We start from the raw sequence: 25,556 nt of genomic DNA, 5'->3' as shown, positions 1-25,556 counted from the left end.
GGTGCACCGAGCTCTGCCAGCTCCGACTGCCGAGCTGCTGCCGCAGCCTATCTCGTGGAATGGGCTCCTGAGGTCATTCACTGTGAGACACCCGCAGGGGTGTCTCCACAGGGAGAGGAAAGTCGGTTTGTAACCTGTGTGTGACTCCCTTTCCTAACAAGTCCTCAAAAACACGAACGGGATTTTAACCATCAAAACAGGAGCGGTTTGGAAACGGTGTCCTGGGCTTGGCGTCCGACCTCCTGGCAGAGCCCTGGAAACGCCCCTGTGAGGGGACCCAGGCAGGGCCGTGAGGGAACCGAGCACGTGCCCTGAGGAGGCTCGGCCCGGGCCGGGAGGGGACCCAGGCGGGGCACCCCGTGAAGACAGTCGGTCGGGAGCCGTGAGGAGGCTCGGCCCGGGCCGGGAGGGGGCTCAGGAGGAGCCCTGAGGAAACCAGCGCGCGCGGGCTCAGGGGCAACGTGACGTCACCGCGCGCGCGCCACGCACAGCCCGCGCGTGGGGGACTCCGCGCGCCCCCGCCCCGTGACGTCATCACCAGGCGCCGCGGGCGGGCAGCGGGCATGGCGGCGGCGCGGGGCGGGCGGTGTCTCCTCGCGGCCCTGCGGCGCTCCGGGGCCGCGCCCGGGCTGCGCCCGCCCGCAGGTGAGGGGGGCACGGGCGGCGTGAGGGTGCGGGCCCCCGGGCTGAGGGAGCGGCCGGACCTCCATGGCTCGGCTCGGATGGCCGCGCCTGCCCGGAGTCGCGCTTGGCCTTGTGCGTCCTCTGGAGGTGCGGAGGCTCCGTGTCCCACAGGCAGCGCCCCGTCGCTCTCGGCTGGTGCCGGCCGTGGCCGCTCGGCAGAGGCGGAACGGGCGCCGGCCCGGCAGCGCGGGAGCAGCGCGCAGAGCGCCCGCTGAACTGACCCGAGAACGCCCAGCGCTGCTTCCTGGGGAGGGGCGAATTATTACGGGCTTGTAGAGGCAAGAGCGCGGGCTCGTGTCGGACAGAGAGCACGTTCAGGGCACCCAGCGGGTCCAGGGTCATGTCCTATCTCATACAGGGTGTACAGCATGCTCAGATCATGTAGCATGGTGAGGTTCATGTCCTGCCTCGTGCAGGGGTATACAACACATCCACGGTGATGTCCTGGCTCATACAGCACTCCCAGCTCATCTCCTGGCCTATATGAGGCGTATAGGACATGCAGAGGTTTCTGCTGGCTTGTACAGGCTGTACAGCATGTTCAGATCATGTATCATATCCCGGTGCATGTCCCTGCTCACACAGGGTGCACAGCCCAGGTACCTGCATGAGAGCAGAAGGCAGCAGCCTTGCTGTTCTCTGGCCATATCAGTACCAGGGGACTTCACAGATGAGCCTGAAGAGTTTGCATTTCCCAGGGATGTACTTGAAGTTTCACCTCAGACAGCTGACAGGAGTGAGTGCTAAGAAAATCCAAACTCTGAGGCCTCAGTTGTGGGATGTGCTCCCTTATCAAGGCCCTCGTGGGCTGGAAATGTGCCTGTGAGTTGCCATGAGGCAAAGCATGGTGAGGAGTTTCCTTCCTGTCTTCTGCCAGCAGCCCGTGCTGTGCTCCCTGTTTCCTTATCTGTTGTGTGGCCCCTAATTGACAGATCTGTGTGTTGTTAGTGTGGTCTGTGGTTTCCCTGCGGGTTACGAAGAGAAAATGTGACAGAGGAAATTGTGTGACAAATAGGGTCACATTCAGGGTCGGGTTGTCAGATTTATTGTGTCACAGTGTGCCACTTTGGTGTTTCTGGGCAATCCAGCTTTTCCTCCACAGAAATCCCCAGAGGCTTGTTAGCATCCATGTCTGGGAACAAAGCTGCTGCCTCTGGTGGGTTAGGCATACTCCAGCAGAGCCAGGGTTTTACTCCTTAACCTGTCATTCAGGTCCCTCAGGGAAAAAATAGTGAGCAGAAGCTGGGTGGGGTGGGGGTAAAGAGGGAGGGGCAGTGGGTGTTTTCCTTTCGGTTGGATCCAGGCTGCAGGGGCAGCCGTCCCTTCCCTCATGGGCAGAGCTGGCAGTGTTTCCTCTCGGCTCTCACAATTCCGGGGGCTGAAGCTGGTGCAGAGCATTTCAGGAGATGTGTTGGTGTGAGCAGGTCGGGAATCCCTTCTCCCCACATTCTCAGGGATCTGGTGCCCAGCTAGGGAGCCCTTTTGTGCACTGAGATCTGAGCTGGGAGTGTTAATTGCTAGAGCTCTTCCCCGAAGGAGCTTCCCCGGGCTCCCAGCTGCCCGGCCTGGAGCTGGTATGGTAATTCCTGCTGACCCAAATTCTTCTCTTTTGTGTTGAACCACAAACTGCTTTGTGCAGGATTTCCCGCCCTAAATCTCTGACTTGTGCTCAGCTCTGCTCACTGCAGTGGTTTTTCCAGAAAAGGCTGTGTGTTTCCTGGGGGCTGGTTTGGGGACCACTGAGACTTCCTGGTGTCTGGATGGAAAGGAGCCCCCGAGGGTCCTTGTCTTTGCTGTGCCTTGTCTTGCCCGTGTGCGAGGCAGGTCTGTGGCCATGGGCCCAGGACCACTTGGGATCACAGAGAAGTGGAATTTGGGGAGTACTGTGGCTTTCTCCATCTCTCATAGTGCAGCTGAAGCAGTGATGGGAATAGGAAGGGGTGTGGGCTGTGGTAAAGCTCCACATTTGATTAACACTATATCAAAAGGCCTGATTTGCCCCAAAACATCACAGTGCTTATCTGGGGCAAGAGCCATTCCTTCTGTGTCGCCCGGGCTTAGGAATTTGTTTCTTGGGCTCATTATGAGTACCACATAACCCGTTACCTCAGCAGGTGCTTCTCAATAGCTCTTGTGTGCTGATAATTGTGGTTTTATACCCAGAATAGCTGGGAGCCTTTTCTGCTCCCTTGCTCCAGGCAAGGACTCTCAAGAGGCAAATGGGCTGAAGATGCTGCAGCTTGTATTTAATGAGCTGTGTTTCTCCCTGGCATGGGACAGGCTGTTAATTAAGGATGATAAGACCAAACATTGCACAAATCCGGAAGTAACTTCCGAATTGATGGCTGGTGATTTATTACTGTGCTTTAGAGGTAGGGAGGCAAAAAATGTGAATACATCAACAGTTATAAATAGCCAGAAATAAAATTATAAATAGCTGTAGTTTCTAGAGTCAGCTGGTGTTCATGGGCTGGGGCCTGACCTGTGTGGTGGCTCTGGGGCTTTGCTGCTTGGACATCTGATGATAGAAGTGACCTTAAGGTTTTAAGCTGCTGCTGATCTGTGTCTTTTTTGGATCCTGGAGTCAGGGAGGGAGAAAAATTCCCTCTTTTATTTCTGCTGTTTGGGAAATGCATGTGTGTGCTTACATACAATGCAGTATCCTACAGCACCGAGCATAAAATATGTAAATACATAAATAAAATATATAAACTCTGGGCTGCAGGCCCTTCCCCTCTGAAGCTTGAGGGGCTGGACAGTGAGTGCTCTGCTGCTTTCCACCTCATTCACCTGGGTTGTTTTCCTTGCCACTTTCCCAGATGATCCCAGCACAGGCAGTGGAATGGAAGTTCCAGAACGTGTCCTGCGATAATGCGGCAGAGCTGTTTGTGACGCAGAGAGCACAGTTATGTGTGTGGGAGGTGTTCAGATGCATTTAAAACTATTTGTGGGCTCTTTTCTTTAAGGGCAGAATGACTGGGGAGTCATTCAAGCTTCTGGCTGGAGAAGTGGATCTTGATTCAAAGCTTTCTGTGAGGAGGAGGAGGAAGAACAAGGACTGACAGCCTCTTCTGTCAACTCTTGAGGATGAGATGCAGGAGACAGAAATGCTGTTAAAGCTCAGGGGTTCATGTTCACCTGGTCTGGAGCAAGTGAGAGCCCAGCATGATGGTCTAGAGCAGCAAGACCTGTTCTTGATGACCACACTGACTGTAGGACCTGCTGTGGGTGGCAGGGGGTTTGCAGAGCACTTGTGAAGTGAGCCTGAGGCCTCCCAAGGTGAGCCAGAGGATGAGGGATATTGGTAAAAGGGTTGGAATGCTGAGTTCACTCGAGGGCTGTGGCAAGGTGGAGGAAGGTTCAGGAGGGAGCCGAGCTCTCCCACCATGTCAGCTGGCCTGGAGGGCAGAGCATGGCCATGGAAGCTGTTTCCAAGGAGTTCACACCTGTGCTTTGGGACTTTCACCATACTAATGGGTTTTGGTTCAGTCTTTGAGTGTTTTTGTACCCAGTCATCTAAAAAAAGGACTCCTTGAAATGTCAGATGTAGGGTTTGCCCCCTTCCCTTGCTGGATGAAACAGCCAGCAGGCACAGAGAAAAACCTGAGCTTGTCACTGCGTCCAGCCCCTTCTGCTGCTTGTCCATGTTCTCCTGGCTCTGCCCAGGCTGTCCTGGTCCCTCCTCAGCTTCCTAGATCAGTCCAGTCTGTTTATGTTCATTGTAGGACTGGGGGAGGCCAAGATACCGCCATCCCCAGGGCAGCTTCAGGGTCAGATCCGCACCCTCTGGGATCCTGCTCTGGCACAGGCCATTCTCCCAACAATTCAGAAATCACTCCAAGGAATAGGCTTTGGACAGAGCTCCAGAGTGCTGCAAATGGTCTTTTTGTGACCAGATTTGGCTTTGATTCATCCCCCAACAGAGAGAAGACTGTTGACTTCACCTGGGCATAATGAAAGGAGGAGAACTGGGAATCCCTGACCTTAAGGGGGCTTGTGCCATTTCCTGACTGGTCTCATTTTCCCCGCTGATTTTGTGACTGGTGGCCTTGCTGCTGCTGCAGGTGCTGCTTGCCCTGGACCCAGCTTTGTTGGGGGATGTAATGCCTGTACTTGGACAGTCAATGGCCACGTACTTATTGCCAATCTATATTTTCACAGGCAGTGATGTAGGAGTTGTCTTCAGCTTAGCCAGATAATAGCAGGGAAAGCTGCAGACTGCCTCTTCCTCACTGGTTAATTCTGTGGGAAAGCTGCTAATTGTCATCTTCTGGATAAAATTTTAATTCAGAAGAGCCAAATTAGCAACTTGCCCTTTTTATGCACTGAAGGCAATTCTGGAGGGGAATGGTGGGTGTTGGATTGTGAGAGAACTGTTCAGACAGTGTAACTCCCATGGGATTGCCTAGGTGGGACCTCTAAGGAGTTCTCCTGTTGGTGCTGAACTTGTGATGTGTATTGAAATATCTTCACTTGTGTCTTTAGCAAAAGGAGCAGCATGTCTGCAAAGACAAATACTCCACCGCTGGAGCCTCCGGTACAACATTCCTGCCTCCAGCATTCCTGCTGTCCGGATGTACAGCACACAGACAGCAGAGAGCAAGGAGGAAGAGCCCCTGCACACCATCATCAGCAACACAGAGAACGTGAAAGGTGGGCCTGGGCACAGATGTCTTTTGGGGACACTCTTGGGGTGCACCAGGGACAAGGTGTGGTGCAGGTGAGCCCTCCTCAGCAGTGCTGCTGCCTCTGGAGGAAGTGCAGGTATTGGTCACCACGTCCTTTGAATCTGTGTTGCACCATCACCTCCCAAAAACTGGGGATGAAGGTCAGAACAGCCTTTACTGAGAAACAAGGACATCAAGACTGCATCCATGGGCTTAGCCAGGCAGTTGATGGTCATGTGTATGTGTGGAGGCTCCACAGGCACTAGAACTGGCTGAAAAGAATTTTCTGTCCCAGAAGCAAACTGTGCCTGGCCAGGTCATTGCTGTGGATCGTGGAGGTGTGATGAGAGCCCTGGTGTCAGCCCTTTAGTTAGAATAAATTGCTTTGCACAGCTTCAGGGAGAGGTGCTCTAAAGCAGTCTAAGCAATGAGTTATTCCAGCACAGAAATAACATCTTAACTCTGTGCCTCCATGGTTTTTCTGGGAGGCATTTTTGAGACTGCCAGGCTGTGAAGTCTGTGGTGGGGTTGATGTGCTGGCTGCCCACACTCCAGGTTCACCCCATCCCTGGGGAATGTACATCCTCACCAGCAAGGCATAGCAGAGGTGATGTGGGACCTGTGGCTTTTCCCTATGTTTTCCCAGAGTTCTCTGATGCCTCTTGCTATTTTTAAAAGGCCAAGGGTGGTCTTTCAGCTGAGATGTTTTGTAGTTTTATTTCTGAGGATTTATTTCTGGGCACAGCTCCCTACCTGCAGGGGTGGCTGTATGGATGTGCTCATCCAACCTAGCCTTGGACACTTCCAGGGATCCAGGGGCAGCCACAGCTTCTCTGGGCAACCTGTGAGGGCCTCCCCACCCTCCCAGGGAACAATTCCTTCCCAATATCCCATCTATCCCTGCCTTCTGGCAGTGGGAAGCCATTCCCCCTTGTCCAAAGTCCCTCTCCAGCTCTCCTGGATGCCCTGTAGGCACTGGACAGGGCTCTAAGTGCTCCCTGAGCTCTCTCTTCTCCAAACTGAACAACCCCACCCCTAACCTTTATTCCAGGTGCAGCCTCTAAACATGAATTCCAAGCTGAAACAAAGAAACTGCTGGACATTGTTGCCCGTTCCCTGTACTCAGAGAAGGAGGTAAGAGACCCACAACTTGCTGGGAGACTTTCTGTTGGCAAATCCCCATCTCTGTCAAGGGATACATCCAAAATGGTTGAGCTGGGAGAAAAACTGTTCAGGTCCCGGCAAGTCCTGAGCTTTCATGTCAGGCTTTCTTGACTGATGTTTTCTTAAGACACCTTGAAAATGGGTTTTTGAAACAATTTGTAGGTATAGCTAAATGACTCTGTGAGCCTTGAGCGTCTGCAGTTGCACATTGAGTTTGGACAAACTGTTCTCCTGGCACATAATGGGGAAACACAGTTAGGGGAGCTGGGAGTTAGTTTGTGGGAGCCATTGAGCTCCCAGGTCTCTGGGAGTGCTGTGCAGGGACAAGGCCAGGCTGCAGTTTCAGGTTGTGTCTCGTCCCCAGGTGTTTATCCGGGAGCTGATCTCCAATGGCAGCGATGCCCTGGAGAAGCTGCGTCACCGGCTGATGACGGAAGGGAAGGCCTTGCCAGAGCTGGAGATCCATCTGCAGACAGACAGTGGAAAGGGAACCATCACTATCCAGGTAACTCCCTTAGGTAACAGGAGAAGGTTAGTCCCTGCTGCTCTCATCACTGGCCTTTGTCCTTTGAAGATTCAATGGAAGCTGAGCAGCAGCAGAGTCCCCAAGCCTGCCCAAAGAATGTTCTGTCCTCAGCTGGGCTCTGGTTCATGAGGCTGTAACCTGAGGATTTGATGAGAAACCAGCAATGTACCTGCTCCCCACTTGTAGCCATAGGGAAATTTGCTGCTCCTTCTTTCCCTATTGGGAACTACCAGTAGCTTTTCTCTCAGTACCCCTGCCTAGTGCATTTCCCAGGTAGTGCATGTTTCTCACTCATGGGTAAGTTGTGAATTTGGTTTCCTCCTGACCTTTGGGGAGGTTTTCCTGTACCTCCTTAAGTCTGAGAGGTTACCTGGTTGCTTGCAGACCTTCTCTCCCCCTATGTGAGAGGGGAGATACCAGGGTGGTGAGAAGAACTTCGCGTTGCTGCCTGTCTCTATCTCCTCCTGCTCCAGGACAGGTTGAGTCCAGCTGATGCTGAGGTTCTGCCCTCAGACACAGGTGGGACTGTAGATTTGGGCAGTGGCACAGCACTTCCCTGTGCCCACGTTTTGGTTGTCCCTGCTGGTGACAAAATGATTGGGAGGGAGACAGTCTGTAGGAGCAGGCACCTGTGGGCCTCAGCATGGGGAGGGAAGTGGAGCTGGGCCTTCTCTCTGTACTTGGACCTTGCTTGTGACTCTTGTCCAGGGTGGGAGGCTGAGCCTCAGTTGTGGTGTTTTCTTGGCAAAGTTCCTAACGTTAAGAAGGCAAACTGGTCATTTTCCTCGTGGAGCTGTGTCAGCCATGAGTGTAGCTGTGGACATTCTCAGGAGAGCAGAGGAGAAGGAGGAGGAGGAAGCAGGCAGCACTGAGTGACCATGGCAGGTCCAGGGGAGATGTAGCACAGGCAGAGCGCACAGGCTGGTATTTTTGACGTGGGACAAAAGCACAGGGGGCTGTTGGAGGCTGCGTAGTTATTTTATATTTCTGTTCCTCTGCAGAACAAGTGCTGCAGTTGCCATGGGGAAGTTAGTGCTTGTCAGTGGGCAACACAATCACCAAGCAGAGATTCTCAAACCATGGTGCAGGGGCTTTGCTATTCCTGTCACACTGTTGCAGTTTTCTGACTCCTGTGTAACACCGATTATTCAAGGAGCCCTCACTTAGCCCCAGGTCGGGGTTATTCCTGCCTTTCTCTCATCTTTGGCTTTTGAGATTGTAGTGGACACGAAGCATCTGACTCCATCAAGACATTGTTACCACTCATGCCCTGTCCCTGTGGAAGCTGTCCCCTTCTTTGGCAGTTTGGTTGGAGAGCTGCTTGCCCACCTTGCAGGGTGCCTCTGATGCCATCCCAGTTAGATGGTTTAGGGATTGGGCTTTTTATAACCCCCTGCCTGGCTGCCAGTGCCTCTCTAATGCCATTAAATGAGTCTTAACTAGGAAGCTTTTAACTGCAGCAGTCCTGGGCTGTGGGGAGCAGCGAGAACAGCGCTGCTCCAATCTCTTTAATAGCTTTGCCTTCTCCAGAGTGCCAAAAGCTCCTTACCTCCAGTCAGGGGGTTATTTATAACTTCTTGAAGAAGCAAACTGCATATAATGATTACTGTGAACAAGCATCATTCAGAGCATTTCTCTGCCTTTCAGGAATGCAAAGGTGAAAGAAAGCTTGCTGTAGTGATTGAGGCAGAGATGGATCTGTCCCTCAGCCACTGTTTTGTTTTCTGTACTCACTAGGACCTACCAAAAAAGAGGCAGCAGGTCCTTCATACATGACCTGTAGCAATGGTCACCCGTTTTTTACTCCTAGAAAGGTCCCGTTGTCTCACTCTGACTCCTGGATCCTTCTCCTCAGATCTTCATGCTGCTCTGTGCCCCTGGATCTGCTGAATCTCTCCCCTCCTCTTCCAAGCCCTGTAGCATCTCTGTGTCTCACTGAGCTGAGAAAAGGCAGGTGTGTAATGTGTGATGGCAATTACAGGCACGTTCCTGGGGGATTATGTAGATCTAGTATAAGACTATACTGATCTCTGTTCAGTGACAGCAGTTCTGCTTGCTCTCTGCCAGGATTGAATTCCAGTCATAAGCACAGCAAGACTCAGAATTCTGATAGGATGTCCCCATTCAGGAATATTCCACCTAAGCATTGCATGTGTAAGAGGAACATGTTGACTGAATTCCACCACCTCGCTTCCTTCACCAAAGTCCTGTTGTTTTAGCAAATTCCACCATTTCCTCCATCCCTTTGAAAACTGCCTTGTGTTTCTAGGACAGCTCCATCTGTAGCAGCCACAGCCTGCAAGGTCAGAGCTCTTAAGAAAATCCATTTGAAAATGTGAGGGGTGTGTTTCCAGTGAGAGCAGCTCTGCAGAGCTCTGCAGTTCCGCGTGCTGAGGCTTTACTGACGTGGTTTTGGACCCTTTGAGGTGGGAACAGAGAGCCTCTTACAGACCCCAAGGCCCTGTGAGCACAGAGCTCACTTTCAGCACCTGCACAAGGTGACAGGCAGGTGACAGGCGCTTGGCTGTGCTGTGGTGGTGTTGAAGCTGTGCAGTTTTGCCGTGCTGCTGTGCCTGGTGGTGATGTGTGAGCTCAGGGCTGCAGCCCTGCTCCTTGCTGGTGCTTAATTTAGGGCTAGGACAGTTTGGAGGAAATGGTTTGAAATGTTTACAGAGCTGATGGCTGCTGCTGCTGGGGGAGGGAGTGTGCTTGCTGTTCTAGCATGGGAAAGGAGTGTAGTTGCTGCCAGAGCTTGGGCTGCTCAGTTCCTTTTGTTGGGCTTTCATCTCTCGGTTGCCGTCATCCAAAATCAGTGTCTGTGAAGCCACAAAATCACCAGTTTGCTGTGTTTGGGAGGAGTTAAAATGACTGCAAACACCACTCCTCCTTGCAACAGCTCCCTGTATCGCTGAGCAGATCTCTCCTGCCTCACCAGTTACAAACAGCCTGTAACAAGGACTGGGCTGTCCCGGGGCTCCAAGTAAGGACTGGGCTGTTTGAGCTGTAGCAGGTCAGTGCAGATGCACCCTTGTGTCCCACAAAGCTTGGGGTAGGTAGGGAGCAGGTCCCCCTCCCCTGTGTGACCAGGCTGCAGCAGAGAGGGTGACCTGCACTGCAGCACCTGTGTGTCACTTGGGCTTGAGGAAGCAGGAGATGGACAGGTGGAGATAGAGGGGTAAATCAGGCTGTACTTCAGCAAGTTTTAGGTGGAATTAAACCTACAGAAATGTGCCATAGATTGCAGGGATGGGCTACAGCTTCCAGTGATTGCATCATCTTTAACAAATAAGCCCAGGACCCAGAAATATAAACACATCTCAAATAACCTGTCGCCCAAGGAAGGAAGTGCACAATCTTTTAGTTCTCTTCATGGCAGAATAAAAGCATATCCTGTATAAAAATGGGAAATTCAAAGTGGATGAAAGGCAGTACTTTTCTGGACAGCGGGTATTTAGACCTGGATGGGTGGAGGCCGAGCCTGTGGTTTTGCAAAGGGAAGCTCAGGCTCTCTGCTTTGGACAAGTTCCATGTACTAGGCCGAGATTACCTCGTGTTCACAGGCATCAGTTTTATTCTGGCTTTTCATCTGCTGGTTGCTGCTGCTGCAGATGCTTTAATGATTCTAAACCAGAATGTTGCTCTAGTGCAGCTGCCGTCCTGATCTTGTGAATTTTAAGTCTTTAATCAAGTATTTAAATAACAGTGGGCACATGTGCTAATCAGACATTTTGGGATTTTATTACCTTATCAGTTGGTGAAAGCAGCATGTCTTTATAATATAGTCAGTGTTCTTCGGATGCCCCGTTGAGGTTTTACACTGAAATAAATGTTTTAAGTGTTTGTTTTGCAACAAAGCAAAGCGAAAGACACAATATCTCAGCCAGGTACCTCTAACTGGGAGCATTCCTTCCGATGCAGTCATGGCAGAGGCAGCAGTTAATGGCTGGTTAATGGGCTGTTAGGTGTGAGGAAGCTCTGCAATATTTTAAATTGGACTCAGGTAATGAGCAAAGCTAAACTAATCTTTACACAGCAGGTCTCTGCAAACATCCAGCACCCTCACCACAGGGTTAGAACAAAGGGCACAGGAGGCACAAAGGTGCAGGTCAGCAGCAGCTTTGGTACCTGGGAGGTCTCCACACATAAAAAAGGTGCTAAAAACAAAGTTCAGCTGATGTCTCTTTGGGGTAAATGTTAATGAGTTTAGTTCAACACTTGTGCCCACCAGCCTTTCATGGTCTGAAGGTCTGCAGCCTCTGTGTTGTCTTGTATAGGGGATGGTTTGGGGGAGGATTTTTACTCTGCACCCTGAGAAGTACCTGAAGAGAAATTCACCCAGGTGAGGAGGTGGTGGTTCTGCTGAGTAACAGCAAGTCTTCTGTAATTAACCTTCAGCTAATGAAGGGTCAGCACACTGAACTCTGTGTCTTGGTCTCTCCAAGCTGTGCAGAAACATTTGGCACATGGAACTCTGAGTATATCCCTCACATTTTGTCATTTGAGGAGCCCCACATACAATTTGCTTTGTGCTGTTACAAATAGCTCTGCTGTGGCTGTGGTCAGCCTGATAAAGCTTTTCTTGCAGGCTGAAGGGAGGGCTAAAAGGGGAAGAAAAGTTCTAACATTGCTGGTGGAGCAAGGACTGGATGGTGGTGGGTAGAAGGTGTTTGCAGGGGTTGTGTGGTGCCATGGTGGTTCCTGGTGAAGACGCCCAGCAGCTGAGCAGCAGCTGGAGCAGCATGGAGCGGTGTGAGAAGGGCAGTAGAAGTTCCACCAGCTCCTTCTTTGGATTTCATGGAGCTGGAGCTGCCAGCACTTGTGTGGGTCCAGCCTCTGGTGGGCTGCTCATGGGCAGATTCAGCTGCTTCCCAAGACTGCAGAGTTCCTGCTCTGCAGAGCTCAGCTCTCATGTCTCCTTCGCTGCTGCTTTATTCCCGTTCCCCCGAGCAGCTCCATGTGGTGAAGGGAGCCAAAGAGCAGCTGCAGGAAATGTGGACATGGCAAGGGTGGGTTGAATCGTAATGCTGTCTTCATCCTAATCCACCCAGGTGTTTTCCTGCAGTAGGGAATGTCTGCTTTGCCAGGATCTTCGCTTTCTGCTCTCCCTCTCAGCATCCCGGCTGTTCTGAGCCCTGCTTTCTTTGTTCATGAGATTCACCCTCATCAAAGTAGCCTCCAGGAACTGTCATTAAGCATTTTGCAGTAAGTTTGGCAGGGCATTAGGAATTCAATAGCCAAGTAAATTTATGGGGTAAGGATGTATTTTTTTTAACACACTGGAATTTGGGAATGACATGCTGTGCTATAAATAGAAGTGGATCAGAGTTCTGTTCAGGGTCTGGCATGAATAAAAACTGAACCAGATGCCGAAAACTGTTCTTTCTGGCTTTTTCTTCCCTGGGGGACGGGACCATGTCAGATTCCTGAGATTTTGCCATACGCTGTTTATTTTTCTTGGCTTTTGATCTCTTGCTGCTGAGATCTTACTGGGCATCATCCCTCTTCTCAGCCAAGTGGGCTGACTGGCCTTACTGTATTTAACCAAGGGAAAGGTATTGCTGTGCCGTGACTTGTGGGGGTGCAGGAAAATGTCTTACCCACATGGCACCTCACAAGCTGAACAGTTCAATCCTTCAGTAGAGTCAAATGCTACATTAAGAAATACATACTGACATCAACTTACTTTGATAGAAATAAGCCCAGTAAAATGCTCCATGGGTTGCAGAGGTCACTCTGGCACCTCACCACCAAGCCACCTAGCAGCTGCCAGCTCTGCTGCAGCTGAGTTTGCTGACCTTGCACACCAAATCCCACCCCTGCTAAGGCACTGGGAATGTGTGAGCCCACTCCGGATGTGCCAGCTGCTGTCAGCTGCTATAACTGTACTCACAGGTACTCAGGTAGAGCTGAATCCCTCACAGGAATGAGAATCACATCTCACTTGGCTAATTTTCACCTCACAGAGTAGCTCAGAGAACATGTAACAGTGGCTTCTTGGGATGCTTGTGTCAGGTAGAGAAGCTGCTGGGATTTGGGAGGGGGAATGGCACTTTTGTCTTAGAAGTGTCATCCTGGAGGGCAGTAGCCTGCCCTTTGCTCCTGTGGAAAATGTGTGTGGAGCAAATCTGAAAACACACTGGACAACAGAATGGGAAAGATTTTTGCTGGGGTCCTGTGTAAGAGGGTGGTCATTTCTGGCTGGGGTTTATTGTTATCCTTGTTGCCTTGGGGTGTCATGCAAATTGAAGTTGCAGCCAGGTTTAAGACTTACCGCAGCCTTTTCTGGGTGGTGCTGCTGCAGGCTTTGCTGCCTGAGATGTGTGAGCAGCAAGGAGATGTTTATCTGCATGCAGCAGTGCAATTCTGGAATAACCTGGGGATGGCAAGGAGCTGTGTGCCTCTGAAGCTTGGACAGAGCACCACGAAGTGTAGCCGGTGCATTGTGTTTTGGCTGGGATTAGTCTGTTCCCATGGGAATCAATACCCAGCTCTCCTGGACACTGACAGCTTCATACACACATCATGGAGCACAGGGTGAGGGGGAGAGGAAGGGGGAAAAGGCAGAGCAGATGGCGATCAGTTCATGTGCTTGCAGACAAGGGTCTGCATTACCTGAGAGTTAAGGGATTCACTGCTCTGCTGCTGATTCCCAGTGTTAGTGCCTCGGTTCCACATCTGCAGATTGCAGACAGTCTGCTTCTCACTGCTCCTCAACTCCCCCTCAGACTAGTTCAGGAATGAAGGGTGTCCCTGTGCGTGACATCTGGCACTATGGCGCCATGGCTGGGTTGACATCTCATTCCTGCACTGCCATCCTGTGCTTTTTAGAGGGATGTAGAATCCAGCCTGTCCTGTCATGGTTTTGTCTTTCCTTGAGAAATGGCCAGAGTCTCTGAGCTTTCTGGTGGTTTGTAGGCGGCTGTGGCTGCCCCTGGAGCTCTGTGCCCCTTGAATCTGTGCTCCTGGCAGATGGAGCCACATCTGGAGGTCTGCTGCTGGATTTACTACTCAAAGGGGAAGGAGAGAGTGGGAGTCGGAGGCAGAAGTTGCTCAGGTGCTGTTTGCTGGAGCAATGATTCCCTACTGATATTTCAGCTGCAGTTGCTGTTTCTTTTCAGGACACAGGTATTGGGATGACCCAGGAGGAGCTGGTTTCTAACCTTGGTACCATTGCTCGATCAGGCTCAAAGGTAACTTGGGATGAGGACCTTTCTCCCTCCTTTAGAAAACTTCTCTCCAATTACAACCACTTTTGTTCTCCCAGTAGTTTTTCATTCTGTTTTGTCCCTTGGCCCCCAGCCCAGCTGTGAAATTACACCCCTCTTGGAAGGTGAAACCTGCCTTCTGGCTCTCAATGGTCTCTGCTGTGCTGTGGGAGGCCCAGGGAGCCCAGGCAGTGCTGATGGGCCCTGCATGTAGCACTGCTCTGCCCCCTGCCCTCACTCCAAATGCCTTCCTGCCCACCCACTTGGCATTTACCCCATGTCCAGGGGAGCAGCAGCTCTGTTCGCACAGCAAGGTGTTGTACATGTGTATGATTTTTTTCATCTCTGGAGGCACCATTTTAAGGTTTCCTGCTCCTGATTGACCGAGCCCTCGCTTGTCTTCTTTTTACTGCTCCAAGCAGTGCTCCACTTTCCCAGAGGTGCAGTCCCTGTGGAGAAACCCTTTTCCTTGGGAACCTTCCTCAGAGCACTGATGCAGGAGCATGGGGTGAGGGTGCTGGACTGCCAGGCTGCAGTGCCTGAGGAGCCCAGCTGGGCCTTGATCACAACCTCCAGCAATACCTAAAGTCACTGTCTGATGCTTTGCGTCTCCTTTGTTCCTCCAGGCTTTTCTAGAAGCTCTGCAGAGCCAAGCTGAAGCCAGCAGTAAAATCATCGGCCAGTTTGGAGTGGGTTTCTATTCAGCCTTCATGGTGGCTGATAAAGTGGAGGTGTTCTCACAGTCAGCAGAGCCGGGCAGCCCAGGCTACCACTGGTCATCCGATGGGTGAGGCTGCAGAGTGGGGTGGCAGTATGGGGGGCTGTGTCCAGACCACGTGTGGCCTGAAAGCTGTGCAAAGACAGGGCTTGTGTATTCTTTCGGGACCTGGCTGTCTGGTTTAGGTCTTGCTCGAGTTATACACAGTGACAAAGCGTGGCCAAATGTGCCAGTGTGGAAACTCTTAAGGACAGAGTTGCTTTGTCAGAGCAGGCATGCTGTGGACAGAGTACCTGCCTCTCCTATTCCGTCCCTGCTGGCAGGCAGTCAGCTTAGGGAGCCCCACACCACAGGGACAAATCGAACCTCTTTGGTCTAATCATCCTCTGAGGTTTGGCTCGAGGCACCCACAGAGAGCAGAGCTTGTGCAGCACTGTGGTCTGCAGGCACATCTCCTCTGTGGGTCACATCTGTGTTCTCATCCTTGGCTTTTTACTTGAAGTTGCAAACATCTGTGATCCCAAAGCTGTGGGCTGATGGACATGTTGAAATTGGAGCTTCTGAGGGTGACAAGCTCAGCATCCCCTTAAAATTTCCTCAGAATAAAGAATTTACTACATTATTTAAACTCTTGAGAAAACTGAGACACAAGACTGTTTTGGGTTTTCAGTAGCTAGTGTCTTTGCAGAGCAGTGTGTCCTGGGTCTGGAGGCTCTGTAGGGAAAACAGCCACATATTTTTTGGGGTTTCTCAGAGGCACAAGGAGCATTCAGGCATTCAAGACTTTTTTGCCTTTTCCTCTTGGCCTTGAAGTGTTGTGTGTGCTCTTAGTTTAACAAACCATTTCTCTGTCCTACCGTGGGTGTACCTGAGGCACAAACTGACATAGAGTTTGTTTCTAATCCTAGTTCAGGAATGTTTGAGATTGCAGAAGCATCTGGGGTCAGAGCTGGGACTAAGATTATTATACACCTCAAAGAAGAGTGCAAAGAGTTTGCAAATGAAGACCGAGTCAAGGGTGAGTAGAGGAGGGGAATGCTGTTAGCCCTGAGGCTCTGTGAAGTCTGTTGGTGCCCATGGGTGGGAGGTGAATTTACAGGTTTTTTCCTCTCCTGCAACTCCTTTCACCTGCTGTTTACTGAGAGAGTTCTTGCTATGTTGTTTCCACAAACGTGACCCTGCTGTGTCTTCTTTCCATTCCAGAGGTGGTGACAAAATACAGCAACTTCATCAGCTTCCCCCTGTACCTCAATGGGAGAAGAATTAACACGTTACAGGTGAGGTGGAGTCCGCAGGCAGGTCAGTCATGGAGATGAACCACTGTAATCCTCCACTGGAGACAGGAAACAGCATAAAGCTGCTGCTGTCTGTGGAAATCAGAGGAGGATTGTCCAGGATATCACAGACCTTGTAGTGATCAGTTAATTAGAACAAAAGGAGACAATCCAGCAGAAGTCATACCTGCAACAGCTTGTTTGCACTTACTGTGGAAAATTCTTGGAGATCAGCAAGATCTGTATCTTCCCTTATCCTGAATTATTATTTCAGTGCTTTATAATGCTTATTCTGTTGAAGCCACATGACATGTTAGTTCTGTAGGGATTGCTCATATTGCTGGTGTGCTGACACCTCTCACTGCAGTTCTTTATGTCCTTCACACAGAATAGCCAGTGCCAGGGAGTGGTTGGGGTTTTTTAGCAGCTCAGCTCACTGCCTGATTTATTCCCAGCTCCTAGCTAAGCACTGCTTGATGCTGGCATTTTCTGACCACTGACATTATACTGCAGCCAGATCCATTTTACTCAGATGTTCTTGGCCCAATTGCAGGCATCACTTGGGAGAAATTAATTCCCTTTAAAACAGAAATCTATGAATAATTTTCCTCCAGCATCTCATCTTCTGAATGTTTAAAGCTTTCTCACCTAAGAGAGCAGGTAGAGAGCATGTGTGTGGCTTTTTTGTTTCCTGGAATGTGGCACTGACTGCACAGACTTTCAAGACTGTACTTAAACATTTTACCATGTTAATTTATCTAAGGTTCTGTAATTGGTGTTATTAGTCACTGATTATTTATTTGGATTCCTGCATAATAGTGTTTCTGTTCCAAAGGCTTTCTAGCTGTGCCCCTTAAATTACAAAACCAGAAATAGCTTTAGACAGCTGTTTGCTCTCTCTACCTGACAATCAATAGAACAGGCTCCCTGGAGAAGAGCAGTAGTAGAGCAAGGGGTGAAATGCACTTAATAGAGTCATGGACTTTTATCTTCTTAACAGAAAGTCTGTTTTCCCTTGGGTTACAGCAACAGCTTTATTCTCATTACGCTCCCATTTCATGCCTTTTCTTTATCCAGGATTTTGGCTCTGTGTTTTTCCACACATCAGCATCAGCTCGCTGCAAACAGAGCCACAGTTAGTTCCCTGGTGGGCTTTCTCCTAGATGAGCTCTTGAATGCTCACAGCGTGGAGCTGGGGCTTTTCTGGTCTGACTGGGATAACTGTTAGCTACAAGTGAGCCCCTGAGAATGCAGCATTTTCCCTAACGTAGCTACTGTAAAACACCTTAGCTCCCAGTGAGTCCATAATCCTACCTGTGATCCTGCAAACCCTCCAGGACACTTGTGTGTGCTGGAAATGATGGGAAGCCACCTGTGGAACAAGACTCTGAGGCAGAGGAATTCTTAAGGATTTCAGGGACCTGAAACCCTTGGGCTCTGAGGGTGGGCTGGATGTTTTGTGTTGTCCCCAGAAATCACTCCAGTCACTCATTAGGGCTTGAGTGGCAAAGGAGGCAGTGACTGAGATGGGCTTCACCCAGCTGGAAACACACAGTTCTGAGCTGAGTCCCACATCTTTGCTAGATGAGAGTCTTTCGCTGGGGTACTGAAAACTGAAACATTCTGTGAGCATGGGCTGAATGCTCCAGAAAGCACTGGGGGGTTAGAGTGGCAGCAGGTGGAAGCTAGAGCTCATGGCTTCAGTCCATGTGTTGATGTGGAAAATAGTGCTGGAGCAGTGACCCTGCAGTGGTTCACAAAGCATCTCCCAAGCTGCTCCAGAACAAATCAGCAGAAAACAGGCAGTGCAGGAGCTGCTTCACAAGCTTTTAGCTGAGATAGTGACCTCCATCAGAGAGTCAGGTTGGTTGCAAAAGGCTCACTTAAACTTTTGCTTTCCCTTTGCTTGCTGGTCAGGCCTTGAGAACTTGACCAGTACTGACAGTCAGTTGAGCTGTGAGATCTGCCTGGGATGCCCTTGGCCATTGGCAAGTGTGAGGCAATGGAGGTTAGCCAAATCCCTTTTGTTTTGGGCTAAACAAAGCTGCCCTATGTATGTTGCAGAGCAAGAGTTACCTCTGAGGGGTGGCCCAAGGCCAGATGAGAGGCAGTAGTTTGTTAGTCTGTGATAATGTGCCTGAGCCACATCTCACTTGGTCGCGGGCTGTGCAGAGGAGTCTGTTTGAAAGGTTCTATATCCCTGCTCCGGCATCCTGGAGGCCACAGAGCTGATGGGAACTCCTCTCCCTGTTCCTCCACAGGCTCTGTGGATGCTGGACCCCAAGGACATCGGTGAGTGGCAGCACGAGGAGTTTTACCGCTTCATAGCGCAGGCTTACGACAAGCCCCGCTACGTCCTGCACTACAAGACCGACGCTCCCCTCAACATCCGCAGCATCTTCTATGTGCCCGAGCAAGTACGTGTCCTGTCCTGGGCACGTGGGACATCTGCCCAGCTGCTCTAAAGGGGAGAATGGGAGAGCTCCTTAGGGAAAGGAGGCAGATATGGCTGCAGGGAGGAATATCCAGTGTGGCATCTCTGCGGTGGGGTTGGGTGCCACAGGGTAGTTGGGATACTGAGCCACAACAGCAGCAGGGGGATGGCACAGGTAGGTCCCTAGGGAAGAGAGCCAAGATTTCAGCTCTCGTTGGGTTCAGCATTGTAGGGAAGACCACAGTGTGATGTGGGCACCCTGCACAGTGTTGGTGTTACCTCCTGTCTCTTTTCCTGCAGAAGCCATCCATGTTTGACATCAGTAGGGAAATGGGCTCCAGCGTTGCCCTCTACAGCCGCAAAATCCTCATCCAGACCAAAGCTGCAGACATCCTGCCTAAGTGGCTGCGCTTCCTTAGAGGTGCGTGTGGGACCAGGAATAGCAGGTTGTGGGCAATGGCTTCCACAGGAATGAGGCAAGGGCTGCCCTCCTGAGCCTGGCACTCGTGTTTGCATCACTGTTCAAGGGTTGCTCTGTGTTCCAGGTGTTGTAGACAGTGAGGATATACCCCTGAATCTCAGCAGGGAGTTGCTGCAGGAGAGTGCCCTGATCAGGTAAGCGAGACTATCTCTGAACTGAGATACAAAGACCAGATGTAAAGCCATGAGGAAGAGGGGACAATGGACTCACTACAACCCTGCACAGAGAAATGTTCACCTAAAATGTCTTGTCTTGCTCTAGCAGCTATCTTTAAAAAGGCTTGTTCCTGCTGCAGGAAGCTCCGTGATGTTTTGCAGAAGAGGTTGATCAAGTTCTTCATTGACCAGAGCAAGAAGGACCCTGAAAAATATGCCAAATTCTTTGAGGAGTACGGGGTATTCATGAGAGAGGGGATTGTCACGATAGCAGAGCAGGATGTCAAGGTACCACGAGTCTTGAAGCACTGCAGCTGATGGGAAAAATTACTATGAGCTGGGATGAGGGAGACTGCGACTTCCCCATGGAACTCGCACGCCTGTAACTTGTGTTCCTGGGTCTGCCAAGACCTATGGATTCTTTAGTGCCCAAACTCTCACTCTTTCTGACTGGTGCTGCTTCCCATTTATTTTGAGACCCTGCAGAGTCTCTGTACCCACTGTTGTCAGCACTCCCTGGTGCAATGTCAACTACAACAGGCAATAAAGTAGGGCCTTCCCCTCCTGTTGTCTTTTGCCTGAATTCCCATTTCCAGGAGAGCTTGACCTACATCCTGTCTAGGTCACTCCTTTGCCTCCTTAATATCTGGAGCAGAAAAGGAGGGATTCAGAGTCCCCTGAGCCTTTTTGTAGGGCTGCCAAGAGGCCTGCATGCCGCAAAAGCAGTCGATGGGGCTGGGAGTGGTGGTGTGGAGCACAGTGACCCCGCCCTGAGCTCACAGGAGCACGTTTCTTGCAGGAGGACATAGCAAAGCTGCTGCGTTACGAGTCGTCGGCCCTGCCCGCAGGGCAGCTGACCAGCCTGACCGACTATGGCTCGCGCATGAAGGCCGGCAGCAGGAACATCTACTACCTGTGTGCCCCCAACCGGCACCTGGCCGAGCACTCCCCCTACTTCGAGGCCATGAAGAAGAAGGACATGGAGGTGGGTGATCAGTGGTGCCACAGCCAGGGGAACACCCTGAGCTGCTGCAGCAGTGGTTGGGGCTGGCTCTCAGAGCTGAGCAGGGCAGTAAGGTCTGTGGTAGAGCCCTGCCAGCACAGTGCCTTTGCCTGGCCCCCTCTGCCTCTGCTCAGACTGTGGCATGAGGTCAGGAGGGACCTGTCACACACTCTTAACCACAATGTAAAAATAAAACCATTCAGCTGTTAGAGAGTATCCAAAGGAGGGCCATGAGAATGGTGAAGAGCCTGGAGGGGAAGCCATATGAGGAGCAGCTGAGGGCACTTGGTCTGTTCAGCTGGAGAAAAGGAGACTGAGGGGAGACCTCATTGTGGTCTTCAATATCCTCACAAGGGGCAGGCACCGATCTCTTCACTCTCATGACCAGTGGCAGGACCCAAGGGAATGGCTGGAGCTGAGTCAGGGAAGGTTTAGGTTGGGTATCAGGAGAAAGTTTTCACCCAGAGATTTTAGGCACTGGGACAGGCTCCCCAGAAAAGTGGTCACAGCACCAAGCCTGTCTGAGTTCAAGAAGTGTTTGGACAATGCTCTCAGGTACAGGGTGGGATTGTTGGGGTGTGCTGTGCAGGGACAGGAGTTGGGACACAATGATCCTGATGAGTCCCCTACAACTCAGCATATTCTATGATGTAGTACTTGTGCAGACATCTAGTTCTGACATCTGTTTCCTACCTTTGCTGGACCCCAGAGCAGGAGCCTGGGAGCTGCTGTGCAGGGCTGTAATGGTGTTACAGGTGTCCTCTGTGGGCAGGTGGCCTTCTCAGGACTGGAGTCAGTGCTGATTCTCACTTTCCCTGGGCAGCAGGACTTGTTCAACTGCAGACCTGCCACCCGTGGTAACAAATCCCTCCAAGCGTTTGTCAGGTCCTGAGTGATAGTCACTGTGGAGTTGAACCTGCGAGTTTCCTGTGAGATGTTCCTGCTGTTTGGTGCGGAGCTGCCTTGGGAAGGAGGGAATGCTGTTACATCCCAAACAATGTGTTACTGTCCGTTTGTCGGCACAGGTGCTGTTCTGCTATGAGCAGTTTGATGAGCTGACACTCTTGCACCTCCGGGAGTTTGACAAGAAGAAGCTGATCTCTGTGGAGACAGACATTGTTGTTGATCACTATAAGGAAGAGAAGTTTGAGGAGAGCCGCCCAGGTACTGTGAGGCTCCCCTGGCCCCTGCTGCTGCATGCTGTCCTGCTACCCTGAGCAACCAGAGAGGGGATACCTTCCTCCTCTGCTCTTGCAGCTCCCAAGCAAGAGCATTCCACCCTCCCATTCACATGGTCTGAGGCAACTTAGAGTTTTTGCAGATTTGTTTCATCTCACATGATCAAAGTTAAATGGAATGTCATGTGTGGAGTTGCCATGATTTTATTTCAACCCCATGCATACATCTGGCGCCTGGACGGAGGCAGGCAGCCCCTGGCAGGGCATGAGCCTGCCCTCTCATGGTATGGCACGGTCTGGGATGAGGATATGTAGGTGTGTGCTGAGTGGTGCTGCATTCCTGTTCCCACAAGAGAACTGATAAATGGAAGTGTGGAAACTCAGCTCACTGACCATTGCACACTATAGATGCACGCTCAGATGTGCCCTCTTTCCCTGCCAGCTGGAGAACGTCTGACAGAGAAGGAGGCTGAGGATCTGATGGCCTGGATGAGGAATGCCTTAGGCTCTCGAGTCACTGGAGTGAAGGTGGGGATTCTGTGTCTGGGTAACTGAGTACAGGAGATCCACGGAGGTAACAATCTAGGGAAAAAAGATGTTGGGTGGCTGGGGATCTGCTGCCACAGATTTTTCTTTGGACCCTGTGGGAAGTCGTTCTTCTCTGTGCCTCCTGTGTGTAAATGGTATGGATTGGATGGTCAGTGTGGCAGTGGAAGAACCACATCTCAATGTGTATTGAGCAAAGCCAGTCGATGTTCAGGTTACCAGAACAGGCTGATGACTTTTCTTGCTTGTGGACTAGAAAGGTGTATTGGCAAGGAATGCTTTGGGTCCAGCTGCAACCCTGTGGACTGTGGGGCCATTTGGGCCCCCATCTTTCCTGCTGGTTTAGGCAGCTCCTGTGGGATGGGGATGAATCATGAGGAGGCTTGGTGTGGATCTGTGCTGAGGAGACTCCAAGTCCTCAGACTTTCCCCACCTCTAAGACGTGCGTTGTCCATGGCAGCCCTGACTGGTGCTTGTGTCACAGGTGACCACCCGGCTGGACACCCACCCTGCCATGATCACCGTGCTCGAGATGGGCGCTGCCCGCCACTTCCTGCGCATGCAGCAGCTGGCCAAGACCCAGGAGGAGCGAGCCCAGCTCCTGCAGCCCACCCTGGAGATCAACACAGGGTAAGGGGGTACAACACCAGCACCAAGGCTGGAGCACAGCAGCCTCTCGGGGGTGGAGGCAGAGAGGAGGCAGTGTAAGGCTGTCAATTAGCCGAGTCCTCCCCATTAAGTGCAGTTGGTGCTACAGAGCCTTAATCTGTGAAGCTGGGTGGCACCATGGAGATGAGCCCCCCACACAGTGTCCAACCCTCTGGGAACTATGGGGCTTATAGGGACAGATGGGAGAGAAGAGAGAAGCCCCCACAACAGGAGCAAGGAAGTTGACTTTGGTGACCCACTGTGACTTAGCTGCTCATTCTGGAAATAAACTTCTCATTGTGTCCAAAATAAGCTACTCTCAGTGTTGATCTCTCTCTTACAGGCATACTCTGATTAAGAAGCTCAGCGAGCTGAAGGACAGTCAGCCTGATCTGGCCCAGATGTTGCTTGACCAGGTGAGAGCCAGACCTTCTCCAGAAGCAGCACCATCCTTCCCAGAGCCAGCTTGCAGATCATGCATGGCAGGGAACAGGGTGAACCATTACAGTGGGCAAGAGTCACATCCTTCTGTGGTCCCTGGGTATTTCTGGGACTTGTGGTCCATGTTTTCCTAGCAGGTGCCCTAAAAGACATTCTTGATCTCAGCATGCAGGTCCTGGAGAGTGACATTCCCTTCCTCCCTCAGGCAGGTCACTTTGCTGCTTACTTAGTGCTTTCTTGTCTTTTTCAGATTTATGAGAATGCCATGATTGCAGCAGGACTGAATGAGGATCCCAGGCCAATGGTGAACCGGCTGAACGAACTTCTCACCAGAATCCTGGAGAAGAACTGAGCCCCAAGGACTGAAGGATGAACTCTGTGCTGATCTCTTGCCTCAGGCACAGCTACTCTCAGCAGCTGCTAGCAGGCACTGTCCAGCACAGGTTCATGGGCAGAGGGCAGGGACGATGCTGGGGACATTCAGCCCTTCCTGCACAGGGAAGAGCCACCTGTAATTATCAGATCCTACACCATCAGCTTGTTCAAAGTGCAGTGTTCTTAGTGGGGACAAAATCCAGAGGTTGTTGCTTAAACAATGTGCCCACATTTCTGACACAAGCCTGAAGAGCCTCATTTCATACTGTTTCTAAAAATGGCCTTTCTCAAAACAGATGTTGGCAGCAAGCTTCCCAGTTAGGTCTGTGAATACACCCCCCCATCCACAAATTCCCCCTATTCCCTGTGCACCTTTGTGCTCTGAACAAGCACTGGAAGAATTAAATTAGTTAAGAAACCTCCAGGTCTGATCAGGCAGGAGGAGTTTGCTGGCATGAAGACAGATTGCTGCTGCCTTTGGCAGACACAGATACTGTTGGTGGAACATGTCAGTGCAATCCCATAGCAGAAAAGATCACTGAGCTGCTGGATAAGCAAGTTCATCCTGGTCTTGTGGAAAAAGGGAAGTAACTGGGAGGCAGCTTTCCAGTGTGTGGCTTTCTGGAGAGTCTGTGGGATAAACTGCACACCTAGCTGATCTGTATTTATGATAAATAAACAGTTCTCATTTTCCAGACACCTCCCCCACTTCACTCACCTCTTTATTTTGATGGTCTTTGTGTCTTCCAGCTGGTGATGTTGGTTCATCTCTCTTCAGATGCTGTTTGGTTCTTCAGGGCATCAAGCACTGGACATGGTGGCAGGAGAGGGCTGTGAAAACAACAGTGTAGAGGGAAAGCAGGAGAATCTGTAGCTATGAACCCTGTTAGTTTTGTCTCTGAAAATGGGATGCAGCCCTTGATTTGAATCAAGGAGCAGTGGCTGTTCAGACAGAAATGCCATGCTCGATTCCCTCTGTGTGTTTGCTTTACACCATGCAAACTGGTTTATAAGAATCCTTTCTCCTGCTCAGTGAGGCTCTGAGCAGCCCTGATATTTGTTTATCTTATCTTTAAGTTGCCAGATTAAGATGCTGGGACTGGATTTGGTTAACTCTTTTGGTGCTGTGCTGGACAGGACAGCCCCCACCTCTTTAATACAGGAAGCCTGGCTGTGCACAGAGGAGTGAAAAAGTCCTGCTGCTTGGGGGACCATTTGAGAAGTTTTATTAACATCACCTAATATTTAATGTTTATTCAGATGCAGAAGAGGAAAAAAATGTGACCGTTTAGAGGGTGTTGAGATGATCAAGGAGCTGCCTTCTCCATCCTACAGCGCTGGTGATACATCCTGTAAGGAACATTGTGGCCAGTAGGACCAGGGCAGTGACTGTCCCCTGTGCTGAGCACTGCTGAGGCACCTCCAGTCCTGGGCGCAGTCCTGGGCCCCTCACAAGAAGACAGACATTGAGGGGCTGCAACTTGTCCAGAGAAAGGAAAGCTCCATGCTGGGGAAGGGTCTGGAGCACCAGGAGCAGCTGAGGGAGCTGGGAAAGGGGCTCAGCCTGGAGAAAAGGCAGCTAAGGAAGGACCTCCTGGCTCTGCAGAGCTCCCTGACAGGAGGGTGCAGCTGGCGGGGGTGGGGCGGAGGTGTCGGGCTCTGCTCCCAGAGAACAAGGGACAGGATGAGAGGAAACAGCCTCGAGCCAAGACAGGTTCAGATGGGATATTGGGACAATTTCTTCACTGAAAGGGTGGTCAGGCACTGGCACAGCTGCCCAGGGCAGTGGTGGAGTCACCATCCTGGTGACTCCCTGGAGGTATTCAAGACATGTGGATGTGGCATTTGGGACATGGGCTAGTGCTGCATTAATGGTTGGACTTGAGGATCTTTTCCAACCCAAATGATTCTGTGATTGTAACACAGACAGAAGAAATTAAAACCTTTGGTGATTTGTGCTGCAAGCAGCACAGCAAGTGAGCAAACTGCGCACCTGACAAAGTGCCTAAAAATAGCAGCCATTGATACAATGCCTGAGCTGAGGCTGGATGCTGGTT

The 25,556-nt window shown here is 51.1% G+C and overlaps 1 protein-coding gene across 1 annotated transcript; it reads left to right on the top strand.

The window, feature by feature from the left end:
- The first annotated feature begins 525 nt into the window (after positions 1-525).
- TRAP1 (TNF receptor associated protein 1) lies at positions 526-24,198 on the top strand. The gene is made up of 18 exons (XM_082292378.1): positions 526-645; positions 5,170-5,337; positions 6,403-6,485; positions 6,880-7,020; positions 14,160-14,231; positions 14,873-15,033; positions 15,873-15,982; positions 16,168-16,241; positions 18,500-18,655; positions 18,973-19,093; positions 19,218-19,287; positions 19,449-19,596; positions 20,108-20,293; positions 21,337-21,475; positions 21,932-22,017; positions 22,520-22,665; positions 23,027-23,099; positions 23,375-24,198. The coding sequence occupies exons 1-18, from the start codon at positions 564-566 to the stop codon at positions 23,474-23,476; spliced, it is 2,118 nt and encodes a 705-aa protein (XP_082148504.1). The 5' UTR covers positions 526-563; the 3' UTR covers positions 23,477-24,198.
- Positions 24,199-25,556: the final 1,358 nt, after the last annotated feature.

The sequence above is a fragment of the Coloeus monedula genome (assembly GCF_965178545.1).
Source record: "Coloeus monedula genome assembly, chromosome: 16".
Lineage (NCBI taxonomy): Eukaryota > Metazoa > Chordata > Aves > Passeriformes > Corvidae > Coloeus > Coloeus monedula.
The sequence above is the reverse complement of the archived record's forward strand: the minus strand, read 5'-3'. Positions and strand labels throughout refer to the sequence as shown.